General features: G+C 42.3%; 1 protein-coding gene across 4 annotated transcripts in view; it reads right to left on the bottom strand.

The window, feature by feature from the left end:
* Positions 1–21,108, bottom strand: part of als2b (alsin Rho guanine nucleotide exchange factor ALS2 b) — a 36,218-nt gene that overhangs the window by 1,209 nt on the left and 13,901 nt on the right. For 2 of the 4 annotated variants that reach the window (XM_034864798.1, XM_034864800.1), the window contains 24 exons: positions 19,131–19,320; positions 18,985–19,050; positions 17,294–17,456; positions 16,837–16,968; positions 16,407–16,535; positions 16,259–16,282; positions 11,439–11,509; positions 10,709–10,775; positions 10,394–10,596; positions 9,761–9,826; positions 9,158–9,256; positions 8,788–8,952; positions 8,346–8,457; positions 6,825–6,902; positions 6,033–6,169; positions 5,761–5,925; positions 4,986–5,103; positions 4,360–4,517; positions 3,215–3,331; positions 2,598–2,774; positions 2,448–2,505; positions 1,712–1,773; positions 672–821; positions 60–156 (listed from right to left, as the gene is read on the bottom strand). In XM_034864798.1, the coding sequence (XP_034720689.1) occupies positions 60–156; positions 672–821; positions 1,712–1,773; positions 2,448–2,505; positions 2,598–2,774; positions 3,215–3,331; positions 4,360–4,517; positions 4,986–5,103; positions 5,761–5,925; positions 6,033–6,169; positions 6,825–6,902; positions 8,346–8,457; positions 8,788–8,952; positions 9,158–9,256; positions 9,761–9,826; positions 10,394–10,596; positions 10,709–10,775; positions 11,439–11,509; positions 16,259–16,282; positions 16,407–16,535; positions 16,837–16,968; positions 17,294–17,456; positions 18,985–19,050; positions 19,131–19,320 (2,804 nt within the window). The remainder of the gene's footprint in view (positions 1–59; positions 157–671; positions 822–1,711; positions 1,774–2,447; positions 2,506–2,597; positions 2,775–3,214; positions 3,332–4,359; positions 4,518–4,985; positions 5,104–5,760; positions 5,926–6,032; positions 6,170–6,824; positions 6,903–8,345; positions 8,458–8,787; positions 8,953–9,157; positions 9,257–9,760; positions 9,827–10,393; positions 10,597–10,708; positions 10,776–11,438; positions 11,510–16,258; positions 16,283–16,406; positions 16,536–16,836; positions 16,969–17,293; positions 17,457–18,984; positions 19,051–19,130; positions 19,321–21,108) is intronic. The other 2 variants (XM_034864799.1, XM_034864801.1) reach the window with 1 other exon arrangement.

Genomic DNA, 21,108 nt, shown 5'->3' with positions numbered 1-21,108 from the left:
TTTAATGTGTGTGTCTTTGTGAGTGTGTGTGTCTGTGTGCATGTGTGTGTGTGTGTTACCTTGAGTGTGGTGAACATGATCCCATGCTCTCCGTGCTGCACACAGGGGTCCATCAGGTCTTCAATCAGGCTGACCTCTGACCCCAGGTTCCTGATTCTGAGGAAAGGGGGAAAAAAAAAAACGGCACCAAGTCTGATAAGCATGATTTAGAGGCTTTGGAGCTGTCGTTTTTGGTAGTGATAGATTGATTATCAGGCAGTTTGCAGAATATTTATGTCAGTGTATTATTTGCCTGATAACCGATAAGGTTGATGAAATAAAAGGTGCTCGGCTACAGCTCTGTGTCTGTCCCTTTGCTTCGGACTGCTTCACCACTGACTCACACTTAATGAGTCAAACTTAATTAAAAACCAGCATCGGTCAATCCCTGGCGTTTGGACAAGACTGATTATAATATAATATAATAGTAGCTCAGAAGCAATTTAAAGGACCTAGAACACAAGACATAATGTAGAACTTTTTAAGGTTAAATTTTGATTTTGAAATCTTTGACTTTTTAAGATCCCGCAGAAACCCTGTAATCAAAACATTCAGAAAAAGGCTTTATTCTGAATAGTGCGTTGTAATATTGTCAAATTAATTGTATGACAGGGTGTAGTTTGGGGGCTGACCGTGCACGCAGCACCACGTAGAGGAAGACGGGGAAAAGGTCGTCCATGGACCACAGGAAGTCCTGCTTCAACAGCGCCTGCACCTCCTTGGTGATCTCCTCGAAGGTGAGCTGGATCAACTGCAGCTTATCTGACGGGGTGAATGTTGTGCTGCAAACAAAACAAGAATCAAGGAAAGTCGTGGGGGGAATGAAGAGGAGTTTATCTAAAGCTCCAGTTCAGTTCAACGCTCCTAAACCTTCCACTTCACACTAATGTAGTGCTGCATCACTCCACAGCGCTGAAGAAGAAGGTTTGGCTAGTCCACGTCAAACGTGCCCTGGTTTATTGGCATTTCCGTAAACCAATCACAATTGTCCTGGGCGGTGCTTAGCGCCGGACAGAGCCACGGAGCCGCTGCTAAATAGCCTTGGGAAGGAAGTAGTTTTGGTGGAACATGTGTACGTTCAGAAGTAGTTTTAGTCGTCAACAGAAAACTCTGATTGGACAGATAGTCTAGCTAGCTTACTGGATTTACCCTTCAGAGATCTGAGGACCAGGTAACCATAGTCCTCAGAAATCAGCCGCAGGTTTAAACGCCAATACAGAGACAGAGGAAGGTACTTCCAACTTTAAGCTTTTTGTAGCTGGATATCCCTTGTTGCATGTAATGTGCATGACGTCAGTGATGGTGAGATGCTTGCTACAATTACATTTCTAGAGACAAATTGGTGAAAACTGCAGTCTCTCTCTAGCTAGCTCGTCCATATGAGTTACCTTGCTCGCGGGCACTCTTTGAGGCTCTGTCTAAAACTTTGCCATTTCGACCAGCTGACAGTTTGTAACATAGAAATGAAATGGACTATGTGTCATTTTATTTCAATAGTCAGTAGCTGACTTTAAAAGCCAACTTCTCTATTGGCTGTTGACCAGGAGACGTCTCTTACGTTCTCAGACTCTTACGTGCGTTCAAACTGCAATGGGCTTAAAGATGACCACAATAGCACTTCACACGTGTACATTTTTAACCCTGTTTTCATAGTTGTTGAATAGAAACATACCTGATCTGTTGTAGTGTCTCCACTGCGGAAGCGAAGCAGACGTCCTTGGTGCTAGAGAGGACCTGAAGGAGACACAGATTCTTCTGACTCGTGGTGGACAGACTTATTTATTATATTTGTAGTTCACTAAAAAAAATTGTGCAGTGCTATTTTAGAGTGTGTGCCTTTTCAGAACGGGACGATTGCGAACACCATAAGCGCAGTTCTATAAGGCAACCTCAACCTTTTTTTCAGAGTGTCCAATTTGTTTTCTGTCTAGCAGTTATCCAGGTAGCGATGTGGCCCGGCACAGGGGGAGCAACAAGCCTGGCTTGAGAAGCCGAGAAAACAAAACAACGTGCTGGAGAGCCCGAGAGTCTGCGCTTACAACCATAGATTGTTAATGGGACCAAACCGTTCTTATTCCCAAGTTGCTGTATATTGATGCTTGTTCAGTGGCTCCCAGCGTCAGATACCAGTGTTTTCCCCGCCATTATAAAGGTTAGGTGCAGCACCTGAGCTATTTTGGGCAGCACCTAACTTAAATGAATGTCAAAATCAATGTGAGCATCAAAACTAACTAAATGACTCTAAGGTACTCAGAGTTTAGAGAAGTTGTAAAATCCTACAGTATTTTAAACCACTAACCGTCAAACTCAAGGATCTGTTACTTCCTCCATTCAAATGTCTGACGGCAAATAGCACTTCTTTTTAACTTGTACTTAAAGTAAAAGTAAAGTGAACAAATAAGCAATACCTGCTGCTTCTCCCCAAGTGCAGGCATTAGGACGGGAATGGAAACAGGCCAAAACCTTCTAAAGGGAGAGGGGAGAAAATGTTTTGGGATTTTACATGATAATTAAAAAATGAAGAGCCTCTTTTTGCAGTGGCCGGTGTGTGTACGTACTGCTGAACACCCAGGAAGGCGAGCAGGGCCAGGTCGGGCTGCTTGTTGAGACGGAGGACACACTCCCAGTAGACGTCGTCCTCTCTCTCCTTTTCCAGAGCGTAGAGGGTGAAGAGCGGCGGGTATAGGCGGGGGAGCAGGACTGGAAGCAGCAGAGCTGAGCTGCTCACCACACGACTGAGGGAAAAAAAGACACATTGGAGAGTTTAATGAGAGATTCATCTAATGACCGACATAGGAGAGTTAAATCTAATCTGTGGACCCCGGAAAGAATAGCTGATGTTCTGCATCAGCTAATGGAGATACAGCGTTCAACGTGAAGGCTTTTTTCCATTTGTCCCAAAAAAATAAAATAAAAATCTACTTGCTTGAAGTGCATTTTTTTATTGGCTACTATATAATAAAAAAAAATAAAAAAATTAAAAAAAATCAGAGGAAAAAGAAAGTAAAACTATGAGAAGATAAACTTACAATACGTGTCAAAAAACAACCGAAAACCGGCGAAAATGTAAACAAAATCGTACAAAAAAAATGTAGATTAAAAGTCAAACGTTGAAAGCATCACAAGTGTAAACAAATGTGTGTGGGATGTGGAGGGGACACTGCCCTGTCTTTACCCAGGTTTGGGTGACTCTAGCGGGGCATCGTTGGAGCCTGGGTCCTTCTTGTCCTGGACGCTGGTGGTCGGTTCTGGAATTAGACCGCCCTCTTCTGGCAGGTCTGGGAAAAGAAACCTGCAGAGCATTCAAGAGCACACATTAACAAAAACATATTGATGAAAAACAGCATCCATCCCTTCATCCAGAAGTATATCCATTTATTTGAAATGCAGCCTCAGGGTTCTCTGAATTACATTTAAGTCTTTTTGAAGACCTTTTTAATGCCATCTAGGATGAAATTCAGTGCAAACGTCCTGGTTATATAATGGAAAACAAGTGTGGATTTTAAGCATTTAAAAAGTAACGTTACCTGCATTTAATAAAATTGATTTTATTTGTAAGATTATTTGTTGGGGGCTTTTTAGGCCTTTATATATATAAGACAGCTGAAGACATGAAAAAGAAGTAAAGGGCCGCATGGCGGAGTCCAACCTCTATGTATTGGCGCCGGCTCTATCAGGTGAGCTACCCAGGCGCCCATTAAACATTTTTGTGAAGTGTGATTGCACTCTAATAACATCAAATGAATAAAATATACTATATGTCACATTCGGAGCTCTTTTGCTATGAAGCTTGAAATACAAACTACAAAATAATTTTTTTATGAAGTTAAATGAAGGAACCTCTTTGAGTTTGTGTGTTCCCGACACATGCACAATACAGGACAATATGTCCTAGCGCTGAACCCACCAGACTCCATTTAAAAAAAAAAACTTTTAGCGTGTATAGAGCCAACTAATTTTCTAGGGGTTAATTGATTACCGGTGTAACCGTAAACCACGATAAAATTGTCGACGATAACAATTACTATTTTCATTTAAAACTTCACGATTATCACAGTGGATTACCATGGTGTGGGAACCGTGTGTTTAAAGGTGCCATGACATGGTGCTTTTTGGATGCTTTTATATAGACCATAGTGGTCCCCTAATACTGTATCTGAAGGCTTTTTTATAGAAATTAGTGGTCCCCTAATATTGTATTTATAGTTACCCTTTAAGGCCTTATTTTTTAAAACCTTTAATTTCAGACTTTTTTAATTCTTGAGACCCCGCGGGTACCCTAAATGAAACTACAGACAGTAGGCAGCTGTACTGAACTACCTGACGATCTGGAAGATGCGGTTGAGGTACGACTTGATCTCACTGACAGCCTGAGGCAGCAGCCGGCGGTTGGCTCCAACTCCAACGTAGGTCATCCTGTAGACCGCCACTAGGGTCTCCAAAAGCCGGCCCAGTGGGTGGAGGGGGGTGTCACACGCCTGGAAGAAGATTATTTGTTTTAGCAGCCAAATATAATTCCGGTGTTCACCGCTGGTTTTGTCAGTAGGTGTGTTTGACAGTTACTCAATTTGATTTACATATAAGTCATCAGTAAAACATGTATACTAATGATGGGACAGAGTTGTTGAGAAGCCGTTTTGATTGTTATGATATCCGTTTAGTGTCTTTTGATTGGTGCGTTAATAGGGGCAATATCATGATTGTTCTGGTGCCGCAATGTAAAGAAAGCGGAAGGTAATGGACATCCGACTGGAAAAAAAAGGGACATCCTTCGGAACTTCAGCTGGCACCGGAACAATCCTGGAAGTGGAACGTCAATGGATATAGACTACATTCCCCAATTCATTTTCCGGGTTCTCCTTCTCCATAAACAACATGAAATCAAGGAGAGGGTTAACTTTTCCTGCTACAGATTTCTGACCACGGAAGGATAAATCCTGATGTACCTTGATGAGGTAGAGGCGGATGGTGTGATATCTCTCCATGGTGATCACGCCTACGTGCTGCGGGATGACCTCCAGGCTCTCCAGGGTTCTGCTGTGGCTTAATGACAACGTCTCCGGACTGGGACACACGCACACGCATTAACATTACAAAATGAACATTTGTTATTTATTTATTTAAACATTTCTTTTTATTTTTCCAGGAATATTCCCATTTAGGTTCAGAATGTATATTACAAGGGAGCCCTGGCCAAGACATTAGCACAAGAAGTTTCACTTAAAAGAACAAACAACAGACTTACGGACCTATGATCTAATGATCTAAGCACCCGGCGTGAAGGGCCTGGCCCAGGTGTGTTCAGGGCATGTCCAAATCCACTTTTGCTAATTCGACGGCAGAAAAAAGGGTCGGTGCGCCGGGTGTATGGTTCAAAAGGGTTGTCCATAGTGTCGTCACTAATCAGAGGTGTGTTCTGGGCGTAACATGCTGATCAGATCAGTGGTCATCTTCCATTTCCTTTAAAAGCCAGGCATGTTTGGACCATGATAGGGCCCTTAAAGTTACTATAACTAAACTAAAAACATTTCATCTGATGATCATAAATGAACTTGTGAGAGGAAACGAGACTAATGCTATTTTTACAGAGTTTCTATTAATGCCTTTGCCAGGGCCCAATTTTTCCTAGGAGTAAAAAAACTGATTTGGGGCAGGCAGACCGGATCTAAAACACTTCCCTCAACCCGGTGTTTCTGTGTGTTTGTGTGTGTGTGTGTGTACCTGTCCTGGATGTGTTGTCGGTTGGTGGAGAGGGCCACAGCGATGTTCTCCCAGGCCGTCCCGTTCTCTCCTCGGCCCGGCTCCTCGCAGCCCAGCTGCCTCCAACACTCCTCGAACACCGCCTTCCACTTATCCTCCGCACGCACACACAGACGCCCCAGCTTCCTGCCACATCACACACACAGTATACAGAGTGTGAAGAATCCTGTACATTCATTATGATCAAACATTTGTCCTTTTTTCTCTACAGTTCAGACATTATGTGAGCTTACACAGTGCGGTTCTTGTCTTTGTCGGTGTCCAGAAAAAGGTGTGGTTTGAAGTAGGACCCCGCCACTTTGAGGCCAGAGCCCCATTCGCCGTTAAAGGAGCCCTCCAGGTAATCACCGTTGGCCATGGTAAGCACGCCCTGAGGGGACAGCCAATCAGCCCATTAAACGTCACCGATGTGTTTCATTTCTTCTTCGCATACCTAATCAGGCTACATTTTACAGATCAACAGATTACAGAGTACGTTTCCCGGGATATTTGGCTGACTTCAGGTGGCGGATGTCCCTCTCCTATCGAATTGTGAGGCTGAAAGGGGGAAACGCCAGAGTAGAGGGAACGAGATGGGGCAAAACCAGAGCAGGGGGAATGAGAGGGGGGAAAAAAACCAGAGCAGGGAGAATGAGAGGGGGAAACGCCAGAGCAGGAGGGATGAGAGGGGGAAATGCCAGAGCAGGGGGAATGAGAGGGGGAAACACCAGAGCAGGGGGATTGAGAGGGGGAATGAGAGGGGGGAACACCAGAGCAAGGGGAATGAGAGGGGGAAACGCCAGAGCAGGTGGAATAAGAGGGGGAAACACCAGAGCAGGGGGAATGAGAAGGGGAAACACTCACAGGCATTCTTATAGTTGCTTTTAATGTTTGATTAATGTATGATTTTAGTGTATGAATTTTCCTAGTATGTGTATTTGCTTTTAAAAACTGTAAAGTGTCTTTGAGCGTTTCAAAAAGCGCTGTAGAAATAAGACGCATTCTCATAGCTGAAGATATATTTCGACATTGTTCATCTTGGTCACCTTTCCATTGAGAGTCCAGTCGTCAGAGAACTCCCCCTCGTACGTGGTGTCGTCCTCTGACAGGAGGATCCCAGTGCCCTGAAAGACAGAAAATACCTCCTTTCAGTCCCTGCATTAATCCTGACTCGCCTCACTTCCTATCTGACACACCAGGGATTAGGAGCTGGGAAGTGAAGCTTTTTCTAATGCTGAAGAGACAAAATACAGTATAAAAACTGTTCCTAAACATACAGTAGCTACACACACTGTGAACCCTTACAGTGATGCTTAAAAAACATCAAGCAGGGATGTGAATGAGATCTCCACTTTTGAGGTAAATTGAAATTTTGAGCATATAATTGGAATTGTGGTAGATTTTCCTGCAACAATGTATGGTGCAAACATCTGTATTTATGCAAAGTAAATTACAATAGGTTTTGTGCAGCGCGGGAACGATTCCTTGAATAACTCGATTACAAAAAACTCTAAGCTAAATTCTTCGCCTCGAAGCTTTGTTAAATCCAAGTAGCTAACAGTGTACGTCTCGCTGTGTTTCCGCACTTTATTACCGCAGGATTATTACTTGCGCACAACGGGCTGACGCTTCTGAGGACACAAGACTGACGGTGCACAATACAAAGGAAGGGGGACAGCGAAAATAGTGAGGGGTCTGGGAGAAGGGACAGGCCAGAGAAATCCTTTCCAACTTTTTTCCAACTCCTAATTTTTCCTAATTTCAAATGATGTCCCCAAAAGGAAACTTTGTCAAAATCTGTTTCATCATACACTTCTCTGTTTGTTCATATCACTTCAATTTAAGCTGCAAAATGGGATTGTCAAGCTGACAAACTGACCAACACAAATGTAATAAAAGATCCATACTTGGCACTTGTGTATTGATGCAGTATTGCCACTGTTAATTTTGCTGTATTGATTTTTGATATGTATGCTTTCTCCTCACTCTTCTGAAGATGTGCCCCCCTGAACAGTGTAGCTAAACCATCCCATTAACTTTGGCTTAATGAACAGCTCTTTTGCATATCCAGTGCAAAGAGCCGGAGGCAAGAAGGGGAAGGGGGTGAAAAACCAAAAAGGCCCGCCAAAAAGCTTTTTTAAGGGTCTTGAAAATGTAATAATGTTACTTTTTCTAAAAAAAAAAAACAGCAATAATAAATAGATTTACTATTGCTGTTTACTAGTTATAGGTAGAATCCACGATTACTAAAAGAATCGATAGCTGCAGCCCTAGTTTTATGTACCAGGTTGCACTGGCCAGTTTTGATTATAGGGGGAGTTGAACCCCTTCGATCCCTCCTGTAAATTACGTCTATGGGGCATACCTATGAGGGCTATGCAGGTAAAAGAGCGGTCCAAAGTGAGCGGGATGTTGTGATTCTTTCACAGTCACAGTTTGGGATCTGATGCAGCTGTCAGTAAAACATTTGTACTTCAAAAACAAAACCCTGCCCTGTTATAGTCTTCTTCAACATCCCCCCAAGTGCATACATGTGACATCAATCAAAAAGGAGAGAAGGTGCTCACCGTCATCTTGTTATCTTTGAACGCTCCTTCGTAGTACAGGCCGAACTGAGTGACGACCACCCCGGTGCCCTGCCGCAGGTGATCCTGCCACATGCCCATGTACTTCTCCCCTCTGGACAGAAAAACAGAAACAGCTCGCACTTACAAAGACAACTTTAAAACAAGGGCTTCTCAAAGTCCGGACCAAGGCATGCACCCAGACCAAACTGCAAGTCAATGCGGACCCAGCCCGCCACACCTTGTGGTATGAGTACATTGCAGTGTAATTTTCAAATACATTTTCTACTGATCAATAAATTGCAAGTGAGGTTGAATAAACAGTATACATTATTAAAGTATCCAGTTCTTTGGAAATACCAAATTTTAAAAAAGTTATTCAAATAAGATTTGGTAAAATTCAAGAAAATGCCCTTGAACGACCTCAGAGGGTTAATGAGCGTACTTTGTGATGTCATCAAAGACGCCGTAGCCGGTCTTCTTGTCCTGCAGCCACTGGCCAATGAACACGCTGGGGGAGGAGGTGTTGAGCTTGCCACTGCGCAGCACGCCGTGGCCGTGTCGCATGTTGTCCTGGAAGAATCCATCGTAAACCTCACCGCTGGCATACCTGCAGACAGACGGGAGGATATTTATTCTCTTCTAATAGACAAGAAAGAGCCAAAAGGCAATGTGTACAGCAAGAAGGTCTTGCCAAATGCTTTTTAGGGGTAAATGGGTTAAAAAATTTAACCTGGACCCCATTTTCCTTTGACTTCACACCTGGAAAAATCTAAATCTAAAGTTCTTAACTAGCTATTTTCCCAGACACTTGCCTGTACGTCCCAACGCCGTGCATCTTGCCATCTTTCCAGTGACCTTGATAGTGATCGGTTTTGTTGAGCGTCTTATTGGGAGCCCAAAATTCACCGAAACTACAAAAACACATGAAGAAGAAGCATGAAGAAAACAGAAGCTCAAGGAAAACTGACTTTTGAAAAGGCAAGGCAGCTTTTATTTCGTATAGCACATGTCAGCAACAAGGTAATTCACAGGGCTTTACGTAAAACATTATACAGTGGTTGGGAAACGGTTGAAACTAAAACAGAATGAGACAGATATGAAATACAAGAATAAAAGGGATATACTGTTGTGAAAGAAAAGCAGCAGTGGAATGTAACTAATTACAAACTCCAGTACTTTACTTCAGACCAAATGCTGAGGTACTTGTAATTTACTTGAGTCTTTTCTTTTCATGCCTTTTTCTACTCTGCTACATCTCAGAGAGATATAGTCTACTTTTTACTCCAGTGCATTTTCCTGATGATACTTACAGACTTTTACTTGACAGTGTTGTATTGTGACTTTTATTTAACTCCAGGATCTGAATGCTCCACCACAGCAAATAAGGCTAATGTACACTGAATACATGCACTCACCCATCTTCCAGTCCGTTCTTGAAGGTGCCCTTGTATATTCTCCCATCAGGCCATTTTAAGACTCCCCTGAGAAACAATTCATCTTGATCATTACTACACACAGTTTATATATATATTTATGTGTGTGTGTGTGTGTGTGTGTGCAGTTTAGAAATCCCTCTCCCTGCTGTTGAGCAGTTAGTGTGTTTCAAAATAAAACACATTGTGAAAAATAAAGAATAAAACGATGTGGGCCTATTTAGGTCACCTGGTGGAGCAAGCGCCCATATATAGAGGTGTACTCCTCGACGCAGCGGCAGCAGGTTCTACTCTGACCTGCGGCCCTTTGCTGCATGTCATCCCCCCCTCTGTCTCCCATTTCATGTCTCCAGCTGTCCTATACAAATAAAGGTCTAAATTTCCCCCCAAAAATAATCTTAAAAAAAAAATTGTTTGCGTAATTAACTTTTTTTTAACTCTGCAAAGGTTCCAATTAGTGCCGTTTGTTCGATCCCTTCATTGTGGTTTTAAAAACAAATCATTTTATTGTTTTTCTATCTATCCATCTATCCATCCATCCATCCATCCATCCATCCATGTAAAAGTTGCATGGTCAACAGGAAGACAACAGTAGGGGTTAAAATGCCGACACACCTGCCGTTGGGCTTGCCGGCGAGCCAGTGGCCTTCGTACGTTGCCTCTTTCAGCCGTCCGTCCTTATAAAAAGTGTAGGAGGCCGTCCTGGAGACGGGGGGTTCTAGCTTTTGCCCCAACCCAGAGTCGACTGACGCAGTGTCCTGCCCCGCTCCGCTCAAGGCCTGCTCCACCGCCTGGTTGATGGAGCGAAGCCACTTGGCCTGAGAATACAATACGAGCACACTTTTAAAGAAGGATACGACACGGCAACAAGAGAAAATTCAGTTTTGGGGAAAAAAATTGAGCGTTTTGTCAATGGTTAAAAAGATCTACCTTCTCCATGGCAGAGGAGGCCAGCAGGTTGAACGTCTCCTCTGGTGTGATCACCTTTAACCCATATCTGCACACACATATCAGTATCAGTATGGGACATTAATAAGATAAGATTTAAATAAGGTACAGAATGGAAAAATGAGAAATGAAGGAAATGACAAAAGCTAGATACGTTATAAATTTGGGATGTGTAAACAAACTTTGAAAAACTGTTTAACTGTTATTTCAGCATTGAATCTGAACAAGACTTAAAGGTCCCATGGCATGAAAATGTCACTTTATGAGTTTTTTTTAACATTAATATGAGTTCCCCCAGCCTGCCTGTGTCCCCCCAGTGGCTAGAAATGGTGACAGGTTTAAACAGAGCCCTGGGCATCCTGCTTTGTTTTTGAGATAATGAAAGCTCAGATGGGCCGATCTGGAATCTTGCTCCTTATGAGGTCATACCTTCCCCTTCACATGTTCACACGTGGTGTATTTCTTTATGCTGCGAGCGCCTGTTTCACTTTATAATTCTGTGGAGTAAATCATGTTTTCAAAAAAGTCCAGATTGCCTTTTTAAATGTCACTGCCGATTTTATTTCTGCTGCTCGAAGCGTCTTTTGGAGTTGAAGAAACGCCCTATGCCAAGTGCATTTTGACAGCTGTCCGAGACCAGACCTGTTGTTTTCATGACAACAAGAAAACACAAAGTCGGAGCACAGGGAGTGATGTGATGGAGCAGACTTACAGAACAGTGTTCTCCTCTGGAATTGGCTCCACCCAAAGAGTGGCCAAGGGGAAGACGTGATGGGTGGAGAACTGGAGGAGGGGAGCGGCAGACACGCACGGAGGAGGGAAGCGAACCAAGGAGGGAAGAGGGGAGAAAGGAAAGGTGAGTGTTTAGAAAGGGGAAAGAAACAATCTGAAAATTAAGAGTACTACCACAAGCAGCGTTGCTATGAATATTCCCAGGGCTTTAAATTCACTTTTTGATCACCAGCCAGCATGGCTACTAAGATTTTAAAGTTACCAGCCAGATCAGATTTTCCACATTTTTTTCACAATTAACTTTTCATTTCAGCTCCTCTGGTTTGTTTCATACAATTCAATTAGTCTTCTCTATTCAGTGTAGCAATGTAGGATTAGGGTCCCAGTCTTGCACCCACCGCAGCACGGGGCAAGGCCTGACGCAAGTGTCTTTGCTATTCTAAGACCGTCCAGCACCCATGTCGTTTTAAATAGCAAATGCACCTGCGCCCACCTGTGTGCCCATGGGCATGCTGGTCTTAGAGGAAGGTGTGTTCAGGTGCATTCTGGGCGTATTGCTTTCTTGAGGAAGCCGGAAGTGATCACAAAAAATACCTCTAAAGACAATAAGGCAGCATTTCATTGGTGTTTTAATAGTCCATTAGTAAAATGCTCCTAGGTTTATTCACAGAGCGTGCACACTATGCTTGTTACATACACAGGGACACACACTATGCTTGTTACACACACACACACACACACACAGAGAACGGCGCAGCAGCACACACACATGCAAAAGATAACAAATAAAAATATTACGGTGCAAATCCTCCTTTATAACAGCAACGCGCCAAGTCCAAAAGCACCTGGCTTTTAAAGGGAATGGTAGAGGACCTCTGATTGGTTGATTGCATGGCACGTACCTTTACAAAGTTACTGGACAAAGTTAATTTTGACACCCGCGGGTTGGCGAGAGCCCAGACTACATTCAACAGGTGTGTACCGACCTTACGTACAAAAACGGGAGGTGATCTCCAGCCTTCGCTATAAGCAAGTAGCTCATAATTGATCGAAATAAAAAATGACTCAAAATAGGGCTGCACGATATGAGGATAATATGCGATAACGTTGTTGAATATCTTGAGAACGACATAACCTGTGATAAATTAACAGGTGTCAAAGGGTTCTCCGTTTCTGCTGCTTTCAGCGTTCTGCTAAAAGACAACACACTGCTTGTTGGCTTTAACTCTTTATACCCATTGTGTTTGTCAGTTTTTCCAAAATTTCTGTCACTTTTCACAAAATCTGTTACTTTTTCTACTTTTTATAATTTTTTTTCCATCAAATGCTGCTGGATAAAATTAACTAAAACACCCACATTTAATGAAAGTAGTGACAAGTGTAGTAGGAAGTGATCACTGATGTCCCCCAAAAAAACTTGAAAAAGGAGAGAAGAACTTTAACAACAAAAACAACAAAGTCATTGAAAAAAAATGAGAAAAATGTAGAAAAAAGAACCATAAATAATGAGAGCGCAACAAAAACCTTAAAATAGGAACAAAAACTTTGAAAACTACACCTTTGGGTTGGATGCTACTAAATGTGAAGCATAGGATGAAGTAAAATAGAAATCAAAAGAAATGACTAAAGTAAGTCAAAGAAAAGAAAGACAGGAAGTGAATTGGAAAGAAAATGTAAGGGAAAAAAAAATTAAGGATGTCTAGACTAGGGCTTTCCGATACCAGTACTGATTCCAATACCGTGACTTGGATACCGCTTCCTTGACAGTTGATACTAATTTTATCAAACAAAAATAAATGACAACATTACACAGTACGGCACAAATCTTTTCATTTATCTTTCATCTCCTGCTACATGAGGCGTCTCTGTGTAGAGTTTTTACTGCGTGTCTCTATGATGTGTAACGTTAGACAGCCAATGCAGCGTGCTGATTGGCTCACTGACTCATGAGATTTACTCCTTAGGTACTGAATGACATTGTTACCACTGAACTTTTCAGTGTTTTCAAAGGCAGACTTTGAAGACACAATGATGCATTTGGTTTAAAATTAGATGGACAGATGCTGGGGGTCAATCATGCAAGACAATATGTTGCACGTTTTTTAAAGAGGAAGTAAGCATACATGGTCTTTGTCACCGACACCCTGCTAATAAGTCATACGGTCGCACAGATACACAAGACACCCAGGACGATCTACTGTTGCCAGTTATGGTGCGTGTCCATATTCGCGTCATTTCCACAGACGGGATCGCTCCGCGTTGCTACATTGCAAGCTAGTGGGCTCACCACCAGCTTCTCTTCACTTCTCTTCTCTTCTTCAACGCGTCACACTGCCCCGGATTTCAAAACGGGAAACGCTAAAACAACGGCAACAGTGGACACACACCATGACTGGAATTCAAAAAACACCAACTTGATATTTTTTTAAACACAGCCCCGACATTTCATTTTTCAAACAATGACGAAATGAAACAGATGCAGACTAGACTAGAAAAGATAAAGGGTGGGGGTGGTTGAACGGACAGGAATGCAAATAGAAAGCAGGAAAAGGAGACAAACAGAAAGGGAGAGAGGGAAAGACAGAAAATTGCTTTTGAGACGTGAACCAGAAACTGTTAGTACTTTTTGAAATGGCAGAGGGTATTTCTTCTGAAGTAAATACCCTCGAAAGATCAATTATGTGTCTCCAGGGGACAGGCAGCTAGCAGATAGTGAGGAGATGTTTTTTACAGTGTGTTCTGGGGACAGGCAGCTAGCAGATAGTGAGGAGATGTTTTTTACAGTGTGTTCTGGGGACAGGCAGCTAGCAGATAGTAAGGAGATGTTTGTTGTATGTGACAAAAAATGTTGTAGCCTAAAACACGCGGGACATTGCTTAGAGTTCCTTAAAATTACTCGTGAACCAACAGTAAAAACCCAAGGCTTCATCGGGAAAGAAATACTCTTAAGAAGATTCACAAAGGAACTCCCTTCACACCTTCACAGGTTTATTTGGAGTTTATATACTTCAATTTGGATTGGTTGCAATTACGGCTGAATGATGAAAGGTTTTCAAATCGTAAATAGTCAGTTGAAGTGGTTTTGTGTGTCTGGTAAGGTAAGATCATGGGAAAGAAATGTATGGATGAGAAAAAAAAACTAAAGTACATTAAAACCCATTTAACCTTGGTTACAGTTGGTTCATCCTTCCATGCAGTCTCTGCCGGGTGTAGAGCAGACAGAGAGGGCGAGGTCGGGATAGGGCTGGGTATCACTGGACATATTAATACATAATATATCCAAATATACATAAAATAAGTCATTACGCACCTACAATATGGCCCATAAGTGTTTTTGGAGACAGTTTTAATTATTTGACGTTACAAATATGAGTTTTCAGCAGGATAAGTAAGCAGATTTATTCCAAAGTTATGCTCTTATTTTTTTTCTTTTAATACAAAATGTTGCGTCTTTCGATGTTGCGTTGCTGAGCTGTGGCTATAGCTGTAACAATTCAAAATTCCACTTTGCAATTAATCATCTCAGAAATAATTGCGATTAACAATATGGTTGTCTTTCAGTCAAATTTAAAAAACAATTATTTGTGTATTACTTTTGCAAACAAATAATACTAACTAATTTATCTTTTGGTTATATAATCGCTGCCATGTGACCCAGATAATGTAGTAACACAAATTAGAGGGTGACACGGGAATAGTTGCGCCCATCCCATCCTGAGCCCATGAAAATATTCCCGTCATATCCCGATCACGTGACCCTCTAACACAAATACACAGCCTATGAAGTAATCCTCGCTTCTTTATTAACATAAAACATTGTATTTTTTCTTCTCATCATCAACAGTCATAGCCCTTACGACTGTGGCTAATGTTAGCGATTAATTGCGCTAAGAGAAAGAAACAATATATTATTATTATCAAAGTAGGTGATCAAATCAAATCAAAGACGTCAATGCTGCTGCCAGTTCTGCCGTTGTATACCTTTTTCTTCTTCTTCTAGCCCCTAGAAATAGCAAAGTCGGTATCCTTTCCTAAATAAGCGCCACCTCAGAAACTCTGACAGCCTGAGTTGTTTTCTGTACAGTTTTATTTAAAAGAAATATACACTTTCTGTGTAAAAGGGCCGCACGTTCCTCTTATACGCTCCACGACGCCCTGATCTTGTGTCTGGTGTTGCCAGTTTCAGTAGTTACAGTGGAAGCGTATTTATGGAACGTCTATAGGAAAACGGGTCAGTTTGACCCGTGGACATCATGAGGGTTGTTCTCACAACAAAATTACAGCCAGGTTGGGTCAGTGGGTAGAGCAGGCGCACATGTATTAAGAGGTTTATGCCTCAATGCAGAGTTCCAGGGTTTGAATCCAACCTTTGACGATTTCTTGTATGTCCCTTTCTTACCTAGCCGCAAATTAAAGGCGGAAAAGACCCAAAAATAAAATTTTAAATTAAATAAATCTAGCAAAGAAAATAATCTGGCAACTGTCCACACAGGATAAGATATCTGTATTATTTTAGCATCACTAACACAGTCACGCTTATATGTTGGTGCCCCATTAAACCCTACATATGACTCCACCAGTTTTATAGGTGGATAGGTGTATGTTTCTGATGTGTTTAGGGGCTTAATCCTATGACACTGAGCCCTAAGCCTATCTCTCACTCTCTCTCTCTCTCTCTCTCTCACTCACACACACACACAAACATACATACATACATGCACACTCAAACAGGAGAAAAGGCAGGAGTGGGGACAGGGAACAGGTCACTGTCCTAACATTTGCTTTTGGCTGCATACTTACAAGATTTTTACAAGGCGCCACGCCCTGACAGCACGGAGGCAAGCACACACAAACGCTTGAAACACACACACCAAGTTACTGATGAATCTGAAATATGGACCTACTAAACCTAATGAAAAGTGTGTGTGTGTGTGTGTGTGAAGCTGACCTGTGCGTGGACCAAAGCGTCGTTGAACACAATGAACCAGTTGACGGAGAACCTCCCGGCGTTCTGCAGCGTCAGAGCTTTGTTGCTGCTCTCGCAGATGAGCCGGCGGTGAGGCTTCCGGAGAGAGTCCTGACAAACACACAGGGACACCGTTCAGCTGGAAGGTGACATCATGTGACACCTCGAAGACTCAATATGACGCGCTGGAGACTGACAGAGACACACACACACACACACACACACACACACACAGACTGACAGACACGCAGACTGACAGACAGACACAGACACACACACACACACAGACAGGCAGACACACAAACACGCAGACTGACAGTCACACACACAGAGCCATAGATACAGATGTACACAGACAGACATACGTGCGAGCGCACTTACACAGACAGACAAACACAAACGGAAGTTATACCGTCATTTTGCCAGGGAAGCTCTTCCAGAAATGACAGGTGTAGTCAGCATCTTTCCTTTTTCTCTTCAGCAGTTGGGCCAAAGCTTCGAACTTAGAGCAGCTGTCCTGCAGCATCTGGTATTCATTGGAGCACTAAAACACAGACACACACACACACACACTATTTAGTGTGAAAAAATGCATTGGGATTTTCTAAATAAGAGTCCAATTCTGTTGTTTTTTGCCATTTAAATTCCCCCCCCTGACTTTATATGCTTTTTTATGCATTTGTTTTAAGGGTTCTTTTGAAATTTTATTTTTCTCGAGGTTAACATCCCAATGGGTGGAGACAGGCCTGAAGTCAACAGGTCAGAGGTTTTGTGGTTCGTTTATAGAAACTACATCTGTGCAAAGATAAAATACTTACTAATCTTCAAAACTACAAAGGTTGCATTGCCATAGTGTGTGCTTCACCCACCACTTCAAAGCAGGTGGCCAGTTTGAGTAGCAGCCGGCCGTATTCGTGTAAGTGGTGTGTTGGGAGGAAGAAGAGCGCCACCAGGAAGTCGGCCATGGTAGGGTTCTCCTCGCTGCACTCCGACAGCCTTTTAAGCAGCTCGGGATTCTTTCCAAAGAAATCTCTTTAAAGACAATTAGCACTAGTTAGTTGTTTCTCCAGCATTTAGAGTCATGTGAAATCTTAGGTGTCCCACCAATCGTTTTTAACATCACTGGAATACTGTGTCCCAGCACCTTATCAAAGCAGTGTTTTTAGAAACTGTGTGTGTGTGTGTGTGTGTTAGAGTGTGTGTTTTATGTTACAGGACTCTAAGCTAGAGTCCAAGTCTCTGAGATAGAATCCAACACAAGTCTCAAGTGTGTAAACTAGAGTCCAAGTCAAATTACAAGTCTCTAAGCTAGAGTCCAAGTCTCAAGTCTCTGAGCTAGAGTCCAAGTCTAGTCTCACATCCCTGAGCTAGAGTACACATGTTTTGCATTCAGTGCTTTTTTGGGCCTTGTCTAAACTTTTAAAGCCAAAGCGTCTGATGACAACATAGTTTTTTTAATTTACCTTTTTTTATATATTTAGAAAGTAACAAATACAAACAATTACAAACAATACCGGTCAACATCTGGCGTGTGGTCACACGCAGCAGATACGTTACATATTACATGTTACGTAGGGTTGAGTACCGAAACCCGGTTCAACTATGGATCCGCTTCCTGCGTAACCGGTAGGCATTGGACTGGATTAGAACGCAAATTTCGGTTCCACTTAAAAAACGGCCAAAACGGCTGTAAAAATAAAAAAACTTTCTCTGTAGTCTACCGTTGGCTTGCCACCGTAAATGTAGGCTACTATATATTCCTGATTGTAGTTGTGTGTTAGGTGACTTAGGGTTACTTATTATATATTTATGTACTTTAAAACGTTTACATATTGTTAAATTAAAATCATTTTCAATTTTTTTTAAAAACTATAAAAAGAGCCTTTCTTTAATGTAATTTTTTAGTTTTTCAAGAATTGGTTTAGGAATCCAAATAGTTTTAAAAGAACTGGTTTGGCATCGGAATCGTAAAAATCCAAACGATCCAACACTAGTGTTACGTAGGCAGGTAGGTTATAGGTTACGGTCAGGTTATCAGACATTTCAAAAACATAGAGATTGTCCCCGAGTCTCAAGGCAAGTCTGAAGTCACTCTTTGTGAAACTCATGCCGACCTTACCTTACTTTACCAAATTACAATATCGGAATGAAATCCAGAGATTCTTGCTAGAGTTGGGGCGCACTCCTGTCGTCTCAATTGTTTGGTGTAAGGTGGTCATAAAACTCAGTCCCCAGCCATCTTAAGTCAGTCTGTTTCTGGTCTTGATGTTTCGACAAAATAAATTGTGTTTGATGTTACCGTATGTTTTAAGTCCTAGTAGTAACATCTTATAGTCAGAGACTAAAAACTCAAAACTGACATCATGACAGATTGTTTGATGTGACATGGTGTCACTCTTTAGTCTTTCTAAAGTCTGTTCAGAGTCTTAAAAAAAAGGCATAAAATGTGACTCAAGTTCAAGTCTCAAAATCTCCCTCTCTGGTGTGTGTGTGTGTGTGTGTGTGTGTGTGTGTGTGTGTGTGTGTGTGTGTGTGTGTGTGTGAGAGAGAGCGCGCTCACAGTGAGGGTTTGGTCAGGGTCTGGAAACCTCCCATCACCTGGAAGTTGCCCACAGCGCTGCAGTACCTTTAAAGAGAGACGTGGATGTGCATTAAGTGGCAGAAATCTGTTTTATTAATTGAACACCATGATGGGCGACCACGTACTCATGGTAAGAGTCAAGGAAGATGCTGGCGTGGTCTAGAATGAGCAGGCTTTTGACGTCACGGACGCGGCGCAGGTTTGCGGTGAGGCTGGCGGAGTGCTGCCCGGTAAGGTGACACAAGAGGCTGAATCGGCCTGCGAGAGTGTGCAGGAGCCCCATGGCCGTCTGGCTGAGGGCCGAACTCAGAGACTCTAGAAAAGGGACGGTACACATACAGACAAATAAATTCAGCCAAATCAAAACTAATTATGGCTGCTCTGCCGCATTGGTCAGGACGTGTATTATAAGGAGAAATTGGAAAAGGCAGGGTTCTCTCAGCAGTAGTGGCAAAAGTTCATGCTCATCATATTGATTATGACCAAGGAACAGGCCTACTGTTTAAGAAAGGATTGGTGAGTGGTGTGTAGGGGATTTGAACTGGAAAACATCTCATTCTGAAAACCAGTATCAATCTTGTTCAGGGTTTGTACACCTTTTCCAAGTTCAAATTCAAGCACTTTCAAGGTCCATTTTAAAGGTTTTTCCAGCACCTTACACCACCGTAAATGACAAGCCAATATATAATCAAAATTATTATTTTGTGTCTTTGTCACATTAAAAAACATAATGCTATGAACAGCCAAAACTGGGTTTGGTAATAGCAGAAGTTTTATTTTCAAAATGTATCCCTGTCTAAGTAGACATTGTTTGCTATCTAACCTTTGACAGGACTTGGTTTTGGGACATATGCTTGATATATACAAGGTTTGATCAAAATCTGAGATAGTAACAACAACTTGTAACTCCATTTCAACCCAGAAGACATTGACAATGCACAGGCACCTGCTTGAAAAACAGACTACATTAATTAAAAAAATGTATTTCATTGCCAATACATATACATGTATCTAATAGAGCAGTGTAAATATTATATGAGGCCATCCTCAACCTTACAAAGGGCTACTAGCTACGTAGCTAGTAATGTTCACTCAGAGTTTTGTTGCTAAACTGTGTAAAAAGAGCGGTGCCGTTAAATCACCGGTTTCAGGTACGTCCGGTACCGTCTGGATGGTTTTAATATTTTGTTAAGTGTTCCTTCTGCCATTTTAGGACTCATCTGAAATCATAACAATCATACTGTTTATTCAAACATAAACAAACTTGTGTCCCACAGCAACAATGTAATTAAAGATATAATGGAATAGAATCAATAACCATTTGGATTGAAAACATAAGAATACATGTTAATGTTGTCATAACGACACACTGAATACTAGAACCCAACTTCAGTTCTGACACAAATTCACTCAGACACTTTGACTGTGACAATCCAAAGGTGCACATTGCAACAGAGAAAAAACACTGGAAAACATGGAATTCAACTCTGGAGAGACTGAACCCCAACTGACTTTCTACCTCAGTTACCGTGAAGAACAAGTACGGTTGGAGCTGAAGGACAGCGAGGCGACGCTCACCCAATGTGGATCTGAGGGGAGAGTTCACCTGATCATTCGAGAAGACCTGCTGGCCGATCTCCTGGATCAGCTCCAACTACAGAGAGAGGGCAGCAGTTGGTGCCATGAGAAAAAGCTGATGGAGAAGGAGATAGGTGAGTTGAAAGTTCAGCTGGCTCAACGTGTCCCCTCCCCACCCAGGGAAACGGAGCATCTGAAATCTCAGCTGGTCAAAACCAGCAACAGGCTGCGGAAAAAAACAGAAAGATCTGGACCTTGAGACCTTCATTACTCAAGACCTGAATGTCAAATTGGAGCAGATAAAGGGAGAGAAGGAGGCCCTGAGAAAGGAAGTGAAGACTCAGAAGATGGAGTTGTGTAAAGAAAGGCAGACACTCAAGGTAAGTAAGCCCACCAACGTGGAGTTAGAGTTGGAGAGCTGTCTGGAGATGGAGAGGGCTCGAGCTCAGGAGCTGAAGGCCAAGTTGAGCAAGATGGAGAAAGCTCTCAGAGAACAGGAGGAGGAGGCAAAGGAGAGACTGGAAA

Source organism: Etheostoma cragini, chromosome 24, assembly GCF_013103735.1.
Source record: "Etheostoma cragini isolate CJK2018 chromosome 24, CSU_Ecrag_1.0, whole genome shotgun sequence".
Classification (NCBI taxonomy): domain Eukaryota; kingdom Metazoa; phylum Chordata; class Actinopteri; order Perciformes; family Percidae; genus Etheostoma; species Etheostoma cragini.
The sequence above is the reverse complement of the archived record's forward strand: the minus strand, read 5'-3'. Positions and strand labels throughout refer to the sequence as shown.